Below are 20,593 nucleotides of genomic sequence, written 5' to 3'. Positions count from 1 at the left end.
TACCATCACCCTGAAACAACGCAGGAGAGCTACAGCCAGCAGCCAGTTAGCTTAGCTTAGCACAAAGATTTTAAACCTGTCAGTAAATTCAAGCAGCTCTAATGACCTCCACCAACTCACTTATTAAAACATTAAATGTCTGTATAATGCATACAAAAATGCATTTTGAAATGAACAAATATTTGTTTTCAGGGGGTTATGAGCGGGACTATTTCTTGGCGGGGTCCAGTTACCTCCTGTGGTCTTTTTTGCCACGCAACCGGAGGAGACGCCAGTCTTTATGCTAAGCTAACTCTCCTGGATGTAAAGAATAGACAGAAATGAGAGTAGTTCTTGTCCTCCAGTCTAATAAAAGTATTTTCCAAACTATTCCTTTAACAATCTCAGTGATAATTAAAGGAAAAGAAAAGTAGGACGATCATGTAACAGTGTGTGTCCACCTGCAAACATAACTGTTTTAATACTGGGATGAGTTGTGTTACTAAATTTATACAAGAACACACCAACAAACACACACTGAAGCTATTTTCAGTCCAGCTAAATCTGTAGGCGCCGAGGTGGATTGAGTTACATGAGAAGCACACGCCACTGTCGCAAAAGCTTTAAGGTCTGCCACCAACCAGTGCAGCACGTTTCCACCGTCTGAGAGGCTGGCACGAGTTGACGATCCAAACTCAAGCAGGTATTGTGATGCACAGAACATAAACTGTATACAGTATATACTGCATGGGCTGAGAAAAGCTTCATCATTGTTGCAGCTGAAGGTTTCGAGTAACGTTGACATATGCAGTTCTTTTCACTATGTTTAACACAGAGCGCACTGGATGATGAAGTTTGTAGCACATTAATTAACATACTGTTTAAACCATTCAGACAAAGCTTTTAACATGGTGTGTTGTTGGAATAGTGTACTTTTGAGTTTTAGGAATAACTCATAGAGAGTGTTTATTTCATAGAACTATGTCTGCGAAGAAAAAAAAAAGATTAGACTTTTGTGGTGTTCCCTTTAAAGGTGCAGTAAATATGTTTGAATTAGTTGCACCTGAGATTGAATTTAAAATGAATACTAACACTAGTAGACTATCCACTGATCTCGAAATTTAACCACCATAGCCTCAGAGTGACACACGTGTGACCCATTTTAAGGAACTGACTCTGGCTTGCCTCTGCACTATACTTTTGCTCTGGCTTATGCTTTGAGATGCTTGTTTAAGAAAGGAGATGCACTTATGACTTCTGGTGACTAGTAGTTCTCTTGAATACCTATGTTGAATACACTTCCTGTAAGTCGCTTTGGATAAAAGCGTCTGCTAAATGACTGTAATGTAATGTAATGTAATGGCTTTCAAAGTAAATCTAACCGTCCCAACAACAATCTCCTACCTGTATTGTGTCTGTGTGTGTTTCAGATGGTGATACTTGATGTGTTAATAATAGGGGGGGGGCCTCATGCCTTGACCCTCGCTAGCCTGCTATCCAAGCCTGACCCTGATCCAAACTCAGACCCCAGACATGACTTACCCCTCTCCCCCTCCTTCTTGGACCCTCCAGGGCCTCAGACAAACCCAGAACCGTCCAACAACAAACGCTGTGGTGGCAGGAAGAAAAGGAAGGCGACAGCTGGTACGATGAGCTGGGTTTCAATTACTAAATCAAATATATTAGATTTTTATAGACTTTTACGGTACTGACTTACTGACGTAATTATTGCACTTAGAGCTGAATCGATTGGTCGATTATTTGACTATCATCAACTATTTCAATGATCGATTCATCGTTTTGGTCAAACATTGCCACGATCCAGTTTCTAAATTGGACGATTCGCTGCTCTCTCGGTTCTTATGCAATAGAAAACTTTTGGACTGTTGATCGGACTAAACTAGATATTTTGAAGAAGTTAATTTGGGATCTGGAAGAATCTGAAGTAAATTTTTTAAGTGTTCTGTAACATTTATTTAATTAGTCAAATTATTCATAAATCAGTTAATTGAGAAATAATTGGCAGATTAATTGATTTAAATAATTCAAGTTATTATCTCATAATCTTGATTTAGTCTTGATTTAGTAAATCATAATTTCAAATTATGATTTAGTATTAAAAGTATGACACAAATGAGGAATTCCTTCATCACCAGTCAGTAGGTCAATTACAATCATATCTTTAGAATAAGTCATACTTCCTGATAGTTTCCTCATAATTCAGATTTAAAATTCCCTTAAATCATCTTACTGATTTACTTAGTCATAATTCAAATTATGAACTACTCACAAATATGAATAATTCGTACGACTTACTCATTAGTTTTAATTTAGTAAATCGTAATATTTGTATCAGTTTCTCTTAATCCTGATTTAACCTTGATTTAAGTCATCATTTGGATTTTGTATAAAAATGTATTGTTGCTGTATTGTTAACTTCTCTGGCAAGAATGAGTCTCGTATCTGCTTGATATCAGACCTTATTCAATACATTTAAAATGCTGTTAAACCAGGCTACATTACAACTAAGGCACAAAATAAATGAATGGTCCTTTGTCACTGTTACTACTTCTTCATTTTTACATGAATGTGGTACGCACCACAACCAAATAAGCTTTTGCTCCCTGTGTGTCCTTTCAGTTCGATTATTTTGATCTTTGTGATCAGTTTCTGCAGGCCTGACACTGGAGGAACGACTTGGAAAGTCAACGATATCAGAGAGGGTCGACTTTCCCCCACTGAGTCTCCGAGTGGTAGATTCTTATGGCGAGTGGACGACTCTGTGGGAGAGCCAGTTCACAGCTCTGAACATCCCTCATCTGCGCTCACACACACTGGTGCACACAGACCCTCTCAATAAGGTAGAAAAACACAAACAACTTCCCTGGAAGTAGAAGCCACGAAAGTGCTTTTACAGTACAGATGTAAATAAGCACATGTGTGTGTATGTTTTCTTTGTCAGAAAGCCCTGCAGGAGTTTGTTTTAAAGTCTGATCGCTCTGCGGAGCTTCACCGCCTCCCAGACCAGGTTTATATTCTGGACGAAAACGCATTTTTCAATGACATGAGGCTCGGCAGGAAGGAGAGGAAACGTCTCAACATCACCTCAACACTCAAGAAGAGTTTATCCTTCAGTCTGCCAGGAACCAAACTAAGTGTGGATTTCTTTAAAGATCAGGTTAGACACAGTATATTTATGAGTGTGTTCTGCAATATAAAATCACAGAAAGAACAGATAGAATCACATAATCACAGGCTTACATTTAACAATATATTATACAATACTCCTGGCATCGCACTTAAATCTGAGCATTTCTATTTGCTGAGCTGCTGAGTTGGTGAATCTGAACATGCAGGTGGAGAGATACAACTTGGACAAAGTGCTGCTGAAGGGAACAGTGGAGCACATCACCCCTGTGATGGAAGACGGAGCCGACTGGATAAAAGAGGGTGAAGCAATGAGAGTGACCGAAAAGAAGAGGGTGAAGTATTTGCAAGTCCAACTTCAAGAGGGCATCATCCTAAAAGCCCGCCAGGTCGTCATGGCGACAGGTCCAACCCGTGCCCAGATGGCAAACATCCCTTTATGGGTGAAAAGCATTGCAGAGAGCTACCCAGAGGAGCGTTTGAGACACACAGTGCACCTCATGCACCACCTGACAACAGCACAGCAAAAACTCAAAGACGCAGATAGTCTGAGACAGAAAGAGACTTTTCCCACACAAGGTAAGTCAGCTTTCCTCTGAGCATTATGTTACATCACAATAATACAGAGAAGCTCTGTAGGGAAACAGTGTTTAAGCATTAAAACAAAACCTGAATGTCCCTTTACAAGTGGTTGGTTTTTTTTGGCGGAATAATCATAACTTTGCTTTCATCTGAGGTTTCCATGCTTCGGCACACTTCAGTGTCTGTTTGATCCTTCGTCCTCGACGCAACACTTTGTTATACAAGTGCTGTTTGTGTGTGTAGACTTGTGTGTAGTGTGTGAGGCAGGGCAGAGAGTAATGGTAGTTGGCGGAGGTCTGACCAGCGCTCATGTCGTCTCAATTGCCCTGCAGCAAGGTGCCAGCCATGTGACATGGGTCATGAGGAAGCACCTCCAGGTCTAGTGACAGTGTGAAGCTGCATGTAGACCAACCATAACTGTAGATACACCTGTCTGCCTCCAGCACAAGAGTATCATTCCTCATTGTTTCCCCTGCAGTTAAAGCAGTTTGATGTGGGCGACGTGGAGAGCTTGGTGGGCCGTTACTCCCACGTGGAGCACGGCATCAAGATGGACGGCCAGGCCTACCTGCGGCAGTTCTACAATGAGCGGAGCCTCCACAAACGGCTGGCTATGATTCGCCAGGCGAGGAAAGGAGGGGCCGTCACCCCGGAGGCCTACATCCACCTGCAGCCGTTCATCCTGGACGGACGGGTTGACGTGAAGACGTACTGCCAGGTAGCGGTGCATGAGCATGTAAGGTTGAGAGTGAGGTGAATGGAGGTTTTTTTATATCTGAATCCCATTCGACTGTCCAGGTGAGTGAAGCCAGCTGGTGCTACAGGAGCCAGGCCTGGAGTCTCTCACTCAGCACTGGGGACCACTGGACTGGAGATACGATCTGGCTCGCCACCGGCTGCAAACTTGATGTCAAACAGGACCCTTTGTTATCTGAGGTGATGAAGGAATTCCCCATTCAGGTTGGTCGGACATACAAATGTTTTTTATAAACATGGTTTATGTACTGTATGTTTAGAAGTGAGGACAGGGGAACTTAACAGGGTTGTGTTTTGATTTTAAAATACTTTTTAATTTACCTGAGCAATGGATTCATCTTTCATGATGTAACTTGAACAAGGCGCCACTAACAGATGCATTGGTTGTCCCTCCATTAAGGTGATAGATGGCTGGCCGTGCATATCAGAGAGCTTACAGTGGGCAGAAGGATGTCCCTTCTACCTGATGGGGCAGTACACCGCTCTTCAGGTAGATTTTCTACTGAGTGTGTTTTGGTGGGCAAAAATTGCTCTCGACAGTTCGTGTCGCTTATGTTTTTTTCCCCAACACACAGGTTGGACCTCATGCGGTCAACCTCGCCGGCGGACAGGCTGCTAGCTTACGAATCGCCAAGGACATCAAGTGCCGTCGGCAACAGGACAACGCAGAGGCTTCTGAACTGAGTGGGGAGAAATCTAAAACCGAAGAATATATTCAACAGATGCAAGGCCTATTATGGCTTTAATGTTACCATTCATATTCTTGATGATTTATGATGGGTCTATGTGGCCTTGATTAAATGGATTGGATTAAAATAAATGCTGTGAAGCTGACTTTTTTGGGGGGAACTATAACAACTATTGTATCCTAAATCTAATACAGATAACTTTAAGGGACAAATCAGGCATTTTTAAACATTAATTACAGGTATATTCACAACACTTTAATGACATGCCTCGGTGGAAAATAAAATAACATACAACGTGGCTGATTTAAGTGTAGTAGGGTCAGCTGGTCCACCTTAAAGGTGAGTCCACCTTAAGTGAACCTGATAGGGTCCCAATAGACAACAGGTGCAGCTCATTATTGCTCCTCTATATATATATATATCCAAACACACCAGGTAAACACTCAGGCTGCAAAGACATGTTTTTCATTCCTATGGTGAGTTTATTTGACCTGCTCTTGTTTCTTTTATTTATTTGTATTGGTGTCTTGTATGTGGCTCGGAGGGTTGACTGTTTTAATGTGGAGGCCAGCGTCTCTATTGATTACCAGTACACTCCCTGGGATGTGGTGGCTGATGATAAAGAGGTGACTTTTTGTTTCTGTGAATTTAAACCCTTCTGTGATGTTTAATGTATTACTCACTGAGTAGACTTGGTCATTGTGTAATTTTATATTCTTGCAGCTTTGACTGTTTTGCTTAGTTTGTCTACCTACTCTAACATGTCTTTCTCTATTCTAGGCCAGAACTTGATCCAGGAAGTGTGGGTCAGAGGCCTGTTAAAGCTGAGGCCTAGTAGGCAGAGTAACAACTCTATTGCATGGTTAATTGTGTCTGCTATGTTTGCACCTGACCTTTAGTTCTGTGCGTGGTATTCCACTGCCATTTTGCATTGGTCTAAAGTGGCCTTCCCTAAAACTTCAACAGCTTGGTAGGTATTGTTCTTCCAACCCCTGATTATCAGTTCATGCACTTTGAACATGCAGGGCCCCCGTTCCCATACCGTGGTTGGATATTTCTAATAATATTTAATAAATATAATTGTTATTCACCTTGTCTCTGCTATCATATGTTGTATGAAATGACTGAGATGGTCCAATCCCCATCCCCTGGTCACATAAGCAAATATTTTTTAGTATGTTCATTCTGTAAAGCCCTCTGAAACAGTTTGATTATGTGCTGTAGGCTTATAAGTTAAGTTGACTGGGACCATAAGCCTGCTGAACTTTGGTTAACATTTGGATTGTGGATTGTTTTTCTTTTTGTATATTAATAAAAACTAAATTATTCTGATGCTTCTTATTCCCAGCTACTTGAATCTCGCTTTACTTTGTGTAACTATCTTTGACCCTGACTTCCGCGTTGTAGCCAAGGACAGTTAAAAGAAGAAATGCAATACCTCATATCCTAGCTGTACAACACATGCGCAATAAAATCTGTCCGTCCACTATTCTCGCTCCAGTTACACTGCGCATGTGTCAAACCGCACGGCTCAAGACGGCGTCCCACCCTTCAAATAAGCCTTTATTGTATCCTACCTGAACAGGTGAACAGTAACAACAACACGGCAGTCATTCTAATGTCGCGATACATGTTGTGACACTGAACAGCGTGACTTGTCTTGTACTGTGAGGTAGGTGGGTTTTTGCCCAGTAAAGACCTGCAGGTTCCTTTCCATAAATGTTTAGTTTGCCTGCTGCTGGACAACATCAACCTGTCTATCGAATGAAAATGAGCCTATAATGAATACAATATATTAATTTGGCACCCTGCAGTACATGCGCACACAGAGGTGATGATGGAAATGAAGGTCAGCTGACTGATCAGCTGACTCGCTCGCAGTTGGGAGCCTCAAAGTTACCAGGAATAGATTTTGAAAACCTGGAAATCCCTTTTAATTGCGTGACATTTTCGGTTACTTGTCATGTTCCATTACTGTGCACTATTTGGTTTTGGAACTTCCCCATAACAGGTTTCTCCCCCTCAATCCAGTTTATTTTAATAAAGAAACAAAACAATTTAAAGGTTGAAATGCATTTGAGATACAATTTTGCTGTGAGAACACAAACTTATACTACAATTTTTAAATGTTAAAGAAAAGATACAGAGAAAAATGTCGAATGTTTCCCTGCCTTTCACCCACTGCATGCTTGGAAGATGATAGATGGCCATTTATTGTGATGTATGAAGCATATTAAAAGACTAACAGTGATAAACTGCTTAATACATGTATTTAACATGACTATTTAGGACCCATAGTGGATCAGTTGCTCCCATCATTCTGCTCTAACTTGTCAAAAACAGCAATATCAAATGATACTATTCACTATAGTGATGAATATTTTAAAGACATTTTATGGTCTGACAACTTGTTTTGCTTTTTTAAACTCTAAAACAGAACCATTTTCATTATGCGCATGAATGCTTTATTGACATTGTCTCTGTCGTTAATGAAAACTAAAGTATATTTAATGTTTCTGCAGTGACTAAGTGAATCCTGTACCAGCACAATGAATGTGCGGAAGGTGGAAAGGACAGTCCTCAGTGTGGAACAGTCGGAGGGAGTCGGTGCTCATGTCCGCAGGAGCATCGGTAGAAAGGAGGTCAGCATCTCACCTAGTTAATGAAGATTGGCTGTCAACCTATTTGCAAAAAACTAATTATTTCAACCATAGTTGTAATTCATGCAATACTGCACATATTTTATTTCCAGCTGAGGAACCTGGATCCTTTCCTGATGTTGGATGAGTTCAGAGTGAGCAAGCCGGCAGGTTTCCCAGACCATCCTCACAGAGGATTTGAGACAGTAAGAATATTTAAAATTAATAATTAAATTACATTGTAGGCGTTCCAACCAATTCAGTGTAGCACCATATATTCAGATAATATGGAGGAAGTTGGGATGCCTTGTTAGCTCACCTGGTAAAGTGGGTGTCCCATGTACCTGCCCGAAAAATGTCAGGTTATTAACACTTTTGCAAAATACCGGATTTAGTTTTAGACAATTCATTAATTTACGAAAGATTATAAAGCCTGTTGAGGCTATTCTGTGATATTGGGCTGGATAAATCAAATCTATTTGACTTGATTTGTCAGGTCCGGCTTCTCATCTGTGAGAGTTTGCTGCTCTTTTTTGTCTTATTGGATGATATGAAATGAATACATTTGTTATTTTTTGCTATTTTATGAAACTTTATAGATCAATAATTTGCAGAATAAACAATAATGACTGTAATCGTAAATTACAAGTCTTCTCCAAAAATATTCTTTGTGAAATGACAATCTTTCATCTCAACAGATAAATGGGTATAACAGTAGATTATCCATATTCCAGTGCAAAGGACTCGCTTATTCTTCTAAACTTATTTTTCAAAACTCAGCACAGGATATTACTCGTCACAAGGAATAATCTAACTATAGTAGCACTTTCCTTGCCAAGAAAAACAAAAAAATTCCATTAAAACCTCAAAAAAAGTGCTGAGCTGGCAAAAAACAAAAAAAAGATCATAACAACAGAAGCACAGGATCATCAGGTTTCACTTAGGGGTGAAATTCCTACTTTGATCACAAGATGGCGACAGCAGGACAGGGTCCAGACAGCTACAGCACCACTTTGACTTCCACACGTGATGATTTAGGTTTATAATATTAAAAAGATCCCACATAAATCCAGAGATATACTATCCGCTTGTCCTGTTTAGTTTACATGAGCTCAAGTCAAGCCCAGAAAGCTTCGGGTTAAAATTTGATCATGACAACTCACAAAAAAGTCCCCATTTTGAAAGAGAGGAATTGTCCCGTCTTCTGATGTGTCTTTGTTTTATTCTTTTTGGCACTTAAAACGTATGTATTCTGTCTCCATCAAAGTTACTGACACGTTCACTGTCCCAGTTATTCTGAACACTGAGAGGCCAAATGCACACGCAAGACCGAAAAAATCAAATATGAGCTCTAATTTAAATTTTTTAAGTACAATATTTCTATCCAGTCTATGATCATTTTATCAAAGTAGACCTGGTATCTGTGTTGACACAAACATATTTAAAACATACTCATTTAGTATAGCTCGGAAACTACAGCTGCCCCTTTGCTTTTATTTCCCTCCATTCCTTTCCTGCATTTTGTCATTTATTTGCTTCTTTATTTCATCCTTGACTTTAGAATAGTGTTGAAATGAGTTATTGATTATTTAATTGACAGAGAAGTAACTGATGACAAGATTGACAATTGAAAGAACTTAAAAAACGTAAACCTACTTACTTATTTGTCGAACAAAATAAACTAATTTAAGAAATAGTTTGTGCTTCAGTGTGACGGAAATTTGGCATCAAGGTTTGCACTTGATGGACTCATTGATCAATTTAAAATCTCAATGATTTACAAATACAGTTGCAGCTATAATCTTGAGGGAACGTCAACATTTTTCACAACCTTTGAATATTTATACTGTTTTTACACTAGTTGTAACTGATTTCTTTGGATCACTATTACTTTAAAGCTGCACTAATCAACATGTTTTTATCCGAAAAATGCTGCAAGAAGTGACAAACCCAGAGAGAAATATCAGCCAAACCTGCAGTTTCCCTGCAGCTCCCTGAGTTTTAGCACCTTGCATCTCTCTTTCCCTCAACTATACTGTTTCGATTCATCCACTTCATCCACTGGGACCTGTTTTCAGCAAAAATACTCATATATACATTACCTGTACCTGCCCAGCACCAAACCATACAGACACAGTTAGAGAGTAGCCGGGGAACATATTTAAACATCCTTCAGCTAAAGAGACAGATATTTCCTTCAGGAGTTGGTAGAGAGCAACAAACGATCTGAAAGGAGAGAGACTATACTGGACTTTCATTCATCACATGGACAGAAACACGACTTCAAATGAATAATAATGTTGCTCCGTGTTCGCTCAATGTTTTCCTGCTCTGATGGCCAAATTAATTGTTGCTGCTTTTAGGCAAATTACACTTGAGCATGGGTCTGGAAGTAAATAGTCAAAGAATAGTATGGGCTACTTATGCAGTTTTTCATTTCATTGCATCTTTAGAAATGGACAGCATTTTTTCACAGCATGGTTTCTGCCCTGCGCCTTTAACGTGGGAGACTGTCTGATCTAAATTGCTTTTAAAGGAATGGAAATACAGTTTACTCTTATTCTGGATGAACCACTTGATTGACAGTGATAGGCATGTTTTTAAAATGGCTTCATGAATAAATGTATCACTTCTTAACTTCTTAATGTTGCATATTTTATGTATTTATTATGTCACTCTGTACCGGCGTTAGCAGTAATACTTCTGCCATATTGATGAACTTATCAGGACGTATCTTTAAGGTCAAACCTAAAAAAAACAGATATTGTCCTCAGATTGCCGGACGTTCCTCCAAATGTATTTGAGTTGGCAAATGCAACTTAAATCTCCCAGTGCGGGTGGACAGACAAGGCTACACTCCCAGCGTGCCTTTCAGCAGGTGTGTTTGCCTGCACTCGCATGACTTTTGAAATCACACAGCTGTGGAGACAGATCACAGGCAGCTCACTGCAGGGGCCCGAGCTTTCCTCCCTTACACAGATGTTCACCTTTGAACCCATGACCCATCACTCAGCACTTCTCTTCCTGTCCAGTGTGCACACATGCTTTTAGTAGTGAAGCAGGACTCGTTTATGGACTCATGGCCTGAGTTTATTAAACCTGGAACGTTAATATTACTCTTACTGCAAAGAAAGTTCATAACTTGTGTCAAAGTCAAAATAAGGCTTAAACAACATGAAATACATTGAAAAAAATGCCCCAGTTGTTTCCATTTGTTTGCAAATATAACACATTATTAAGTCATCTGTATGAGGCAATACAAGGCTCTACATGTGTGTGTCTTTCCTCAAACAGGTAACCTATGTATTAGAGGGGATCACGGCCCATGAAGACTTCTGTGGACATTCAGGGCGACTGAAAGCTGGAGATCTGCAAGTACTGCTTAACTTTTTAGTTTGTCATTTAGGGAATGATGCTTTCTCGCCAAGAATTAGATGAAAAGATTAACAATGCTCTCATGTTCGTACAGCAAATATGAAGCTACAGCCTGCTAGCTTAGCTTAGCACAAAGAATGGAAACAGGGGTAACAGCTAGCCTGATTAACTCCTAAAACACCTGTAAAGCTCTCTGATTATATCTTGTTTGTTTAATTTGTACAAAAACTGAAGTGTTAAAATTAGAAATTCATTTTTATGTGCAGTTATGTGCAGAACAATTTTCTTTTGGACACGTTGCCGCTGATTGCCTAGCATCTTCCCTGTCTCGACTAGACTCCTGGAAGTTGGTTGTTCCCGGCCAAGGAGATAAGACAGTTAGTTAGAGAGCTAGATGTTTCCACTCTTTGTGCTAAGCTAAGATAACCAGCAGGGAAAGACTTAAGCCTATTGGCATACGCATATGTATTATAATGTTGTGCACTCCCTCTAATTAGATATCATGCCCTGACGCACACACACACACACACACACACACACACACACACACACACACACACACACACACACACACACACACACACGCACACAGGCTGCTGACTCAGCTTCAATCTACAGCAGAGGTTCAGTCAGTTCAGCTGAATTTGCTATAACCCACCATGTGCACCATCCGTAGGCTCGGTTAGGACGTCACGTTGGATCTGCAGATGCTCAAACAGCTGCCTGCCTGTGCTTCTCAAACACCGTCTCAGATTAAAGCAGTATAGGAAGCGGTGAAGACGGGAAGCCAACAGAGGAAATGTTCAATTTGAATCAATTCAACATCTGTCTATATCCATTACAGAAAAGAAACAAATCCAACTTGCTACATTTTTTGTCGTAAGTGTGACTTAAATCGTTACCTATTGGTACCTATTTAATCATAGTTTTCAATTAACTAATATCTATATTTTCACACACAATCTCACTCTTTACCAGGACTTTATGTACCCAAACTTGCAGCATATAACTGCACAACTGTTTTATCACAAAATAATATTTTGGATTTAATTTGAATCCCAAATTAAACCATCTCAAACACTGCACAGATCTGTGCTGCCTTTGTATTCTGGTTTATTATCTGTTGTACTCTGCCTGTTTTATTATCCAGTAAATAAATACCCAGCACAACGCAGTAAAATAAACCAAACCACATGATTAATAGGCACTGATGAATACTTAGTGGCCAGCTGCAATAAAGCAAAACTTTGAAGCATATTTCCAGCTGGAGTAAAGGAGAAGAAGAAGCTGATGAATTAAACTTATTTTTAACCAGTTTGTTTTAAAACACTACCTGAAACCAGCTCATAAAGATATTATTGTATTTAGAAGCCTATTGCATGGATATATCTATATTTGACTGAAAATCCCGTTGAAGTCCAAACTGGTGTTTTGGATAACATGGCATTTTAGGTATAATACTTCTGGAAAGTTTTTCAAAGGTTAACGTAATTAAGTTTATAGAGCGGGGGACCAGCCAACTGACTGGCACTTCCTTGCCGAGTGCACGGCTAATAAAACCCTTCCCACCTCTGGTTATCTTATACAAAAACAAATACAATGCAAGTACAGATAGTAAACAGCCTCAGCACACTTGTGTGTGTGTTCCTGTTTGTGTGTGTATGTGACATATGTGATTGTGCCTTTGGTATATTTGAAATATGTCTCCTTGTCCACCAGTGGATGACTGCAGGACAGGGGGTGGTCCATGCTGAGATGCCCGTGTCAGAGGAGCCGGTGGTGGGCTTACAGCTATGGGTGAACCTGCCCAGTCGAGACAAGATGGTGGAACCGGCGTACCAGGAGCTTAAAGGCTCAGAGATCCCCAAACCCAGCCAGGGAGGAGTTACAGTTGCTGTGATATCTGGAGAAGCTTTAGGAGCAAAGGTGTGTGTGTGTGTGCGCGTGTGTGTGTTCATAATTCACCCACAGGATTGTGATGTCACTGCAGCATCATTAAATCAAGCCACAGAGAGAAGAGCGCTTTGAAATTAAATATCATGTTTACTTTCCTGCCAACGTTTGATCTCATCATGGTTGTGCATTTGTTGGATGCTCAAGGAAAGGAAAAAATGACATAAATGTGCATGCGTTCATGTGTGTGTATATGTGGAGAGAGAGAGAGAGAAAAACAGGAACAAAGAACTTTTATATATTGCAGGTTTCATTTCCTAAACTTTGTTCACTTTCTCACACTTGTTTCCTGTTTAAGTCTCAATGCTGAGAGTTTCTTTAAGGTCATCTCATAAAGTTCAATCATAATATACATAAAAAACAATGAAATACAAAGCTGACTACATTACATTACATTACAGTCATTTAGCAGACGCTTTTATCCAAAGCGGCTTACAATAAGTGTATTCAACATAGGTATTCAAGAGAACTACTAGTCACTAGAAGTCATAAGTGCATCTCCTTTCTTAAACAAGCATCTAAGAGCATAAACCAGAGCAAAAGTATAGTGCAGAAGCAAATTACTACGAAAACAATAATTGCAATAGACTAATACGAATACAATAAGTGCTACAAACTAATACGAATGCAATAAGTGCAACAAACTAAGACTCTGCTGTCCTGACGTCAGTGGGGAGTTCATTCCACCACTGTGGGTCCAGGACAGAAAAAAGCTGTGACCGGGTGGATCGGCCGCAGGGACCTCTGAGCGACGGGGCAACCAGTCGCCCCAAGGCAGCAGAGCGAAGTGGTCGGGCGGGGGTGTAGGGCTTGACCAAGGCCTGGAGATAGGAAGGAGCTGTTCCTTTCACTGCCCTGTAGGCTAGCACCAGAGTCTTAAACTGGATGCGAGCTCTTACAGGGAGCCAGTGTAGAGAACGGAGAAGGGAAGTTGTGTGGGAGAACTTGGGGCGATTGAACGCCAGACGTGCTGCAGCTTTCTGGACAAGCTCCAGGGGTCTGATGGCCGACGCCGGGGCTCCGGCAAGTAGTGAGTTGCAGTAGTCCAGGCGGGAGATGACCAGAGCCTGGTAGTGCAAGAAGTGTTGTGGATTATGTGGGTAGCAACAGTTTTAACTTATTGATCACAACCCATTTGAACAGCAGTGCAGATGGTTGACATGTTGTAAACAAAGGAGCATGGTCATCACTGGCTCCACTATTTCAAAGTTTGTATGAGTGTGTTTTCTGTTTTATAAAACATATTTAAAGCTTGTGTGTGTGTGTGTGTGTGTGTGTGTGTGTGTGTGTGTGTGTGTGTGTGTGTGTGTGTGTGTGTGTGTGTGTGTGTGTGTGTGTGTGTGTGTGTGTGTGTGTGTGTGAAAGTAAGCATATTTTCTGACTGTCTTTCCCCCCTATAGTCTAAGGTCTACACAAGGACACCGACCTTGTACCTGGACTTCAGACTGCAGCAAGGTGCCCTGCATGTGCAGTCAGTCCCCTCAGGTAGGAGATTAACATTTTTTAATGCACCAGTGTGTCTATTGAGGGTTTGTTAAAAACAATTATGCCTGTAAGTGCTCTGTAAGGATGCTTACAAAACAGCATCACAAGGTTGTGTCAGCCAGCTCTCCTCATATTCTCTCTTTACTTCCTTTTACTAAGTATCCTTTCCATGAGACAACCCTTTTTACCACACACCTTAGTGAATATTGTCCTCTTGTGGCAGGAAAATGAACAATGAGTAATAACATAATAGCACTCTCTTCATTTTGAAAAGTGATGGTTAAATTAATGGTTAAAAAGACGCATGCTAGCTAAATTCAACACAGCCGGTTTAATATTAATTTATTAATATCCTGTTCATAAGATTTAGAACTTCTCAAACATCCTGACCATCTACAGTAATTATGAAATCGTATTTCACCACACTGTTAATAGTAAGAGTATTATGTTTAGCATTTTACAGGTTGCATTCAGAAGGATCTTGGTCAGAAAACACAAGGTTCACATTAGGTTTGCACTTGTGTATACAATGTTATCAGCAGACATCAACAGTAGCACGAAACACCTCTGGGATTGTAAAGCTTGTTAAGCTGTTTGGGGACACGACATTTTACATTAACAAAGAGAGATAGAGAGAGACATGGAGGGAAAGAGCTTTACAGCACAAAGAAAAGGCACAATGTTTCACATATAAATCATCAACATTGTTCTCATCAACGTTAATTTGAACAGGTTCCAATTTATTCAGGGACGACTTCATGTGTGTTGCCGTGAATGCTCTGCAAAGCGATTTTGGGGAGATGACAAAATTTCCAACATGCAGACTCTCGTGGCCATGCAGATGCAGAAAGTATAAGCTGGGCTAAATATTGTCTCATCTCTTCTGATGTTAAAGTGTCAGGGGAAATTTCAATTTTCCATTTTTCTCTAAAGCAGGACCTTGAAAGTTTGGGAAAAAAAACTTTAATTTGATTTCTTTCTGAGAGTTGGATGAGAAGATTATTACCTCTTCCATGTCTGTGCGTTAAATATGGCGCTACCACGAGCAACTGGTTAGCTTAGCTTAGTGCAAAGTCTGGAAGCAGGGGGAAACAGCTAGCCTGGCTCTGTCCAAAGGAAACAAAATCCACCTATCAACATTTCTAAAGCTCACTGATTAACATGTCATAAAAAAAATTAAGTGGAAAAAAGCTAAAAGCCCAATGTATTCTGCCTGCTCAGCATCACATGGCAGAGAGACACAGTTAGCTAGTTGGCTAACATGTGGACAGAGTGGACCATTAAGCAATAAAGACCCAAAAAAAATTTCAGGGGATGGTAGAAAGGGGATGGCAGCACTGTGGTAATGTTCCTCCATAACTGCTGAGTGTGTAAATAAGTTTAAAGGTGACTATATAAATTATTGTTCTCACAACTTGTTTGTGCTGCCCCGAGTGGCCAACACTTTAACTGCAGGTTTAAGAGTAGAGAAATGGTTCACCAAAAACTTTTTCACACAAATACTTTAAAATGAATGATGTGTTTGTGTTGGACAGGATGGACTACATTCATCTACACGCTATCAGGATCTGTTCATGTCGGTGAGTTTTGTCCCACTGTACACTCTGTTAATTTAAACTTTTGCAGCATTAAAATTGTTTATTTCCTCATAAAGGCCAGTATTTATTATAAGTGATTTCTTCCTCTCCTGTATGGTATTACCATAATTCTTCTAGTTGGAAAACTCTTTTCAGTGTGTTCAGTGATCACTCCTTCACTTTCCACCCTGCTTTTCCTGCTGCCATATCCACGTTACAAATATGTGTGTGATCTCAGTCCAATCACAACTCCCCTTTTACGTGCAGCCAAAGGAACCATGTGTTCCCCTTTAAAGCCTGATGGATACGTACTGTAGACCACTCCACTTCAGTCCGAACGCAACTTTTCTGGAAAATGTTATCGTGCTACTGTGCTTAAAATACGACCATCTCAAACTTTGGCTTCATATCAGTCACCTTACCCACATGTTATAACTACGCCCCATTGCATGAGTGTTGCTGTTTGACATTATACTGTAAAATACTGCATTTCCTGCTTAATGGACGATATTGTGTGATCATGGAATTCCCCTTGCATGAGAACAAACCCCAAAGACAAGCTTCCTTGGTTTGTTGAAGCCTGTTGTATTTAGTCAGAATTCCCCTTTTGAATATTCTTTCATAACATTTCATTATGATTTGAGTACTCTCTGCAGGATCTCTCTCAGACTGGTCATAATATGCTGGCAAATGTTTTGAAGACACGAAAGGATGAAATTGGCTGCAAAGATTAAAGACGTTTTTGAATCTTAAGTCTCCAACTCTAAATGTAATCCGGCCAAATCAGGACCAGCTGGCTGTGATGAATGCATCGACCACGAGTGGAAGTGTCTGGCTTTCTCAGTGTCTAGTGACAGTACTGTGTGCGCCACAGCGTGCAAACGAAACGGGTCACAATGTCTGAAACATGCAAGTTAAATAGTAATTCCAATGAACTGGTTGCGCTTCATTTTCCTCTTAATGACCATCAAGACTTTAATCCTTCTCCAACAATGATTTTTTTTTTTTGTTTCTTGAAATGAGAGTCTGCTTCTCCAAGAAGTCATTTCCGTATGTTTTCAGAAACACATCAAAAAGCTCAAAGACCACAAACCTCATCAATCCTCTTAAATAAGATGTTTATTCATTGTGTGGAGTTTTTGCCCCAGCATGACCTAGAATTATATGTGGAGAACTGTCCCTTCTCAACATTTAAATTAACAGTAATAATGTGCAGTATTATGTGTTTGAGTTGTTTCAGCCATAAGGAAAGATAAAAAGACATCAGTGTAATGGATACAAATTATGAGACTGTCATATTGAACGGTATGGTTGTCCTGTTGAGATGCATGTGGTACAGATATGAGTGGTAGAAAGACATTTAAATAAAGAGCTCCAGTGTTGCTAAAAGGACAAAACTGTGAACTTTTCTGAAATTTCAAGGCCCAGATGAGGAGCAGCAGAAGGTGGAGCCTCATCACACCGTGGTGTTTGGAGACGGAGATTGCGTCAGAGTAGAAAACAAGGTGAGAAACATGATTTATCTGTATCCAAACCAGTGGTAGCCGATCTTTTTTTCTTCCAAAAACAGTGAAACTATTTCATGCTGTTGTTCACAGTTAGGATTTGATGACTTACTCACTCTTCATCCCTTGTGGGCCACAGTGAGCTTCATCGTTTATTTCCAACATGCTGAGCTCCCCCCCTCTTCATTTGCTTGTCCCTTCACACTTCTGCACCACGACATTTTTGGTCTTCCTGTTTCTTTGTGGCTGAAGTAGTCCATCTCAGCTCAACCTTTGGTATGCAATTTGCCTCCATTTGAATTTCAATCCTTTTAATAAGCTCTGTTTTTTTGTCAACATTCAGAACCGTGCTTTATTGCTCTTTTAATGGGGGGTCTTTGTTTTTAGGCATGGACATCTCAATGTCAAGGAGTTGGGGAACCTCATTTGGTTTGAGGAACATTACCAGTTTATCTTTTGCTAACTTAAAACTTAATAGTCAGAACACTTTTGTTTGTTTTTGTTTCTAGATCAATATGATTCATTCAACTTTTTGTTCAGCTTGTTTTTGATGCACCAGCACCACTGTTGTTCCCAACCTCTTTGTTGTGAGGAATTCAATCAAAAAGTGCTTTGACCTTCTCAGATAGTTTAATATAACAGTTTTTAGAGGCCCCATTGAGGGGAAATATCTATAATTTCACAAGGAAACATATTGTGTAACAGAAATATGTGATTTTCTTTCTTTAATCACCAATGACCCTACAGATGTATCTTGGGACCTATTGGGAGTTCCAGATAACTGATTTGAAAATTACAAATGAAAGTCAGTCCACTTCACACAAAGATGACATCACTGCTTCTTATTTCCTCCTCAGTGCTCTGAAATTTCCCATTTTGTGCTGATTGCTGGAGAACCAATCAAAGAGCCTGTAGTACAACACGGTATGTCATAAGTGTTTTTACCTTTGTGCCGTGTCTTGGAGTTGGCAACAAGTCACAGCAAAAAATAAATGCTTGATGTGTTTTTATGAAGTCAAAAACAGAACTTAATGGGTACCTGTAATGTCACACTTTCCTGTGTTGTGTTTGTCCTTCAGGTCCGTTTGTAATGACCACAGAGGAGGAGATCAGAGAGGCTATCAGGGACTACCAGACTGGCAGAAATGGCTTTGAAAGGGCCGTAAACTGGAGGTCCAAGATCAGAGACTCTTACTGAACACATTGCAGTTTCTTTTTAAGCATCTACTTTTACTTTACGTTACATGTCCAAGTGCTTCTTGTGTCATTGTTTGCACAGGAGTAGTTCACCCATGTTCCCTCGTAAAATACAGATTTTAGGGAAAATGTGCTTCGAACTGCTCTCCACCCACCTTGTTAAATCTCTATTTTCCTTCTGCTGTTTGAAATAACACAGTAGCACAGCTGTTGTGAAACTCTTGCACACACTGTTATGAGGACAATTTATTAAACTATTAAAGGGCCAGTGTGTAGCATTTAAGGGGCTCTATTGGCAGGAATGGAATACCATATTTGCAGGTGATTATACATTAAAGAAAAAAAAATATATAAGAATTGTTGTGTTTTCCTTACCTTAGAATGAGCCATTTATATCTATAATGGAGTGGGTCCATTTTGGGGAGTTTGCCATGTTGAACTGCCAGGTTCTATAGTAGCCATTTGTGTTTTCATGGAGCCACAGTAATTCTTTACACAGGGGAAAAGCTTCAGTTGATTGCAACTTTGCAACTTTGCTGCTAGATGTCCCCAAACCCAACATACTACACTTTTCATGATAAGTATACATTTTTTACTATAGACTGTTAAAAGGACCTGGTCATAGTCCCAGTGATGTCACCATTTGGTTTGTGGACTGCCATTTTGAAGCTTCCAGTTTGGCATGAGAGCTTAGTACAATTGATCACTTAATGAGACATTTTTAGGCAACCATGAATGTTACAATTAACTTTCATGAAGTGAAATCACACTGTGAAAAAGTTAAAGTTGTATGATCAAAACACTGACAACCTATAGACCGGATAACGCCATGGTAACAACCTGTGAATCACAAGGTAGCCACGCTCTAAAGCATACCTTTCTTTTTGGTCTATTTTACTCTTAATGGGACCATCATCTACTAAATGACCACCATAATGTATTGAAACGGACTTGTAACTAGCTATTGAGAACATAAACTCATGTTTACAATACTGAGGTAAAAAATCAAATGACAAGTAGGGTCATTTCCTCAAAGACTTCTTTACAATCTGACTTTCTTTTTGCAACCAGAGGAGTCAACTCCTAATGGCCATTAGAAATTCAGGGTTTAGGCACTTCAGCATTGGCTTCATTTTTCAGACCCGGAGGTTGGCTTTTGGGTTTTACAAATGATTTATTTGATGACATATGTTTATGTCCCACATTGTTTACTTAATTTATTCTGCTGCAAAACATATCAGTTTTTTTCACAATAGCCAAAATCAAAAACAAATTGCAAAAATAAATGTTTTTTATTGCTTGGCAGCTGACAGAAAAGACGCCCAAGCAGCTGTTCCTCATTTGAATACAAATTATGAATATTCTCTCATTTACTCCATTATGTATGTTCTCGACCGATTACATCCCGAGTCCAACGGGCCTGTATGGGTTAGTGGGTGGGGTGTCGGTGAGACAGGGGTGGTGCTGGCATCTGATTTCCCCTCACACGTTACTGAAGTCTGGATCACATTTAAAACATATGTTACTGCTCTTCGGCTGTGTACGGTTTGGCAACTTCAGAGGAAGAGACACTGATAGGGGATTTAACAGGCAGGAGACGTGATTACTTGACAAACAGACATTAAAAAAGAAAGACACGAACGAACACACAAGAAAATAAAAAGGCGTGCTTTGTGGAAGCCGCACCAGCAGCAGTGGGAGAGACATAA

General features: G+C 40.0%; 2 protein-coding genes across 2 annotated transcripts; both read left to right on the top strand.

Annotated features, from left to right (window-relative positions):
• The first annotated feature begins 1,409 nt into the window (after positions 1-1,409).
• zgc:113276 (uncharacterized protein LOC553748 homolog) lies at positions 1,410-5,988 on the top strand. The gene is made up of 10 exons (XM_054617541.1): positions 1,410-1,623; positions 2,647-2,840; positions 2,942-3,157; positions 3,336-3,672; positions 3,952-4,085; positions 4,187-4,426; positions 4,507-4,668; positions 4,865-4,954; positions 5,040-5,188; positions 5,934-5,988. The coding sequence occupies exons 1-10, from the start codon at positions 1,410-1,412 to the stop codon at positions 5,986-5,988; spliced, it is 1,791 nt and encodes a 596-aa protein (XP_054473516.1).
• A 761-nt stretch (positions 5,989-6,749) lies between these two features.
• On the top strand, positions 6,750-19,144 carry pir (pirin). Its single transcript, XM_054619606.1, has 10 exons — positions 6,750-6,825; positions 7,676-7,795; positions 7,906-7,998; positions 11,087-11,167; positions 12,887-13,093; positions 14,521-14,605; positions 16,141-16,185; positions 17,605-17,687; positions 18,545-18,611; positions 18,767-19,144. Exons 2-10 carry the CDS (start codon positions 7,703-7,705, stop codon positions 18,883-18,885), a joined length of 873 nt encoding a protein of 290 aa, XP_054475581.1. The 5' UTR covers positions 6,750-6,825; positions 7,676-7,702; the 3' UTR covers positions 18,886-19,144.
• The last annotated feature ends 1,449 nt before the right edge of the window (positions 19,145-20,593 follow it).

The sequence above is a fragment of the Anoplopoma fimbria genome, chromosome 2 (genome assembly GCF_027596085.1).
Source record: "Anoplopoma fimbria isolate UVic2021 breed Golden Eagle Sablefish chromosome 2, Afim_UVic_2022, whole genome shotgun sequence".
Classification (NCBI taxonomy): Eukaryota; Metazoa; Chordata; class Actinopteri; order Perciformes; family Anoplopomatidae; genus Anoplopoma; species Anoplopoma fimbria.
Note: the sequence above shows the minus strand (reverse complement) of the source record. Positions and strands in the feature narration are given on the sequence as shown.

Excerpts from the sequence above, each read along its gene's own strand:
- pir (XM_054619606.1), top strand. The coding sequence starts at position 7,703 with ATGAATGTGCGGAAGGTGGAAAGGACAGTCCTCAGTGTGGAACAGTCG. Across the intron at positions 11,168-12,886 it reads TGAAAGCTGGAGATCTGCAA|TGGATGACTGCAGGACAGGG; the intron begins GTACTGCTTAAC and ends CTTGTCCACCAG. Across the intron at positions 16,186-17,604 it reads ATCAGGATCTGTTCATGTCG|GCCCAGATGAGGAGCAGCAG; the intron begins GTGAGTTTTGTC and ends TGAAATTTCAAG.
- zgc:113276 (XM_054617541.1), top strand. The coding sequence starts at position 1,410 with ATGGTGATACTTGATGTGTTAATAATAGGGGGGGGGCCTCATGCCTTG. Across the intron at positions 1,624-2,646 it reads GAAAAGGAAGGCGACAGCTG|TTTCTGCAGGCCTGACACTG; the intron begins GTACGATGAGCT and ends CTTTGTGATCAG. Across the intron at positions 4,955-5,039 it reads GGCAGTACACCGCTCTTCAG|GTTGGACCTCATGCGGTCAA; the intron begins GTAGATTTTCTA and ends CCCAACACACAG.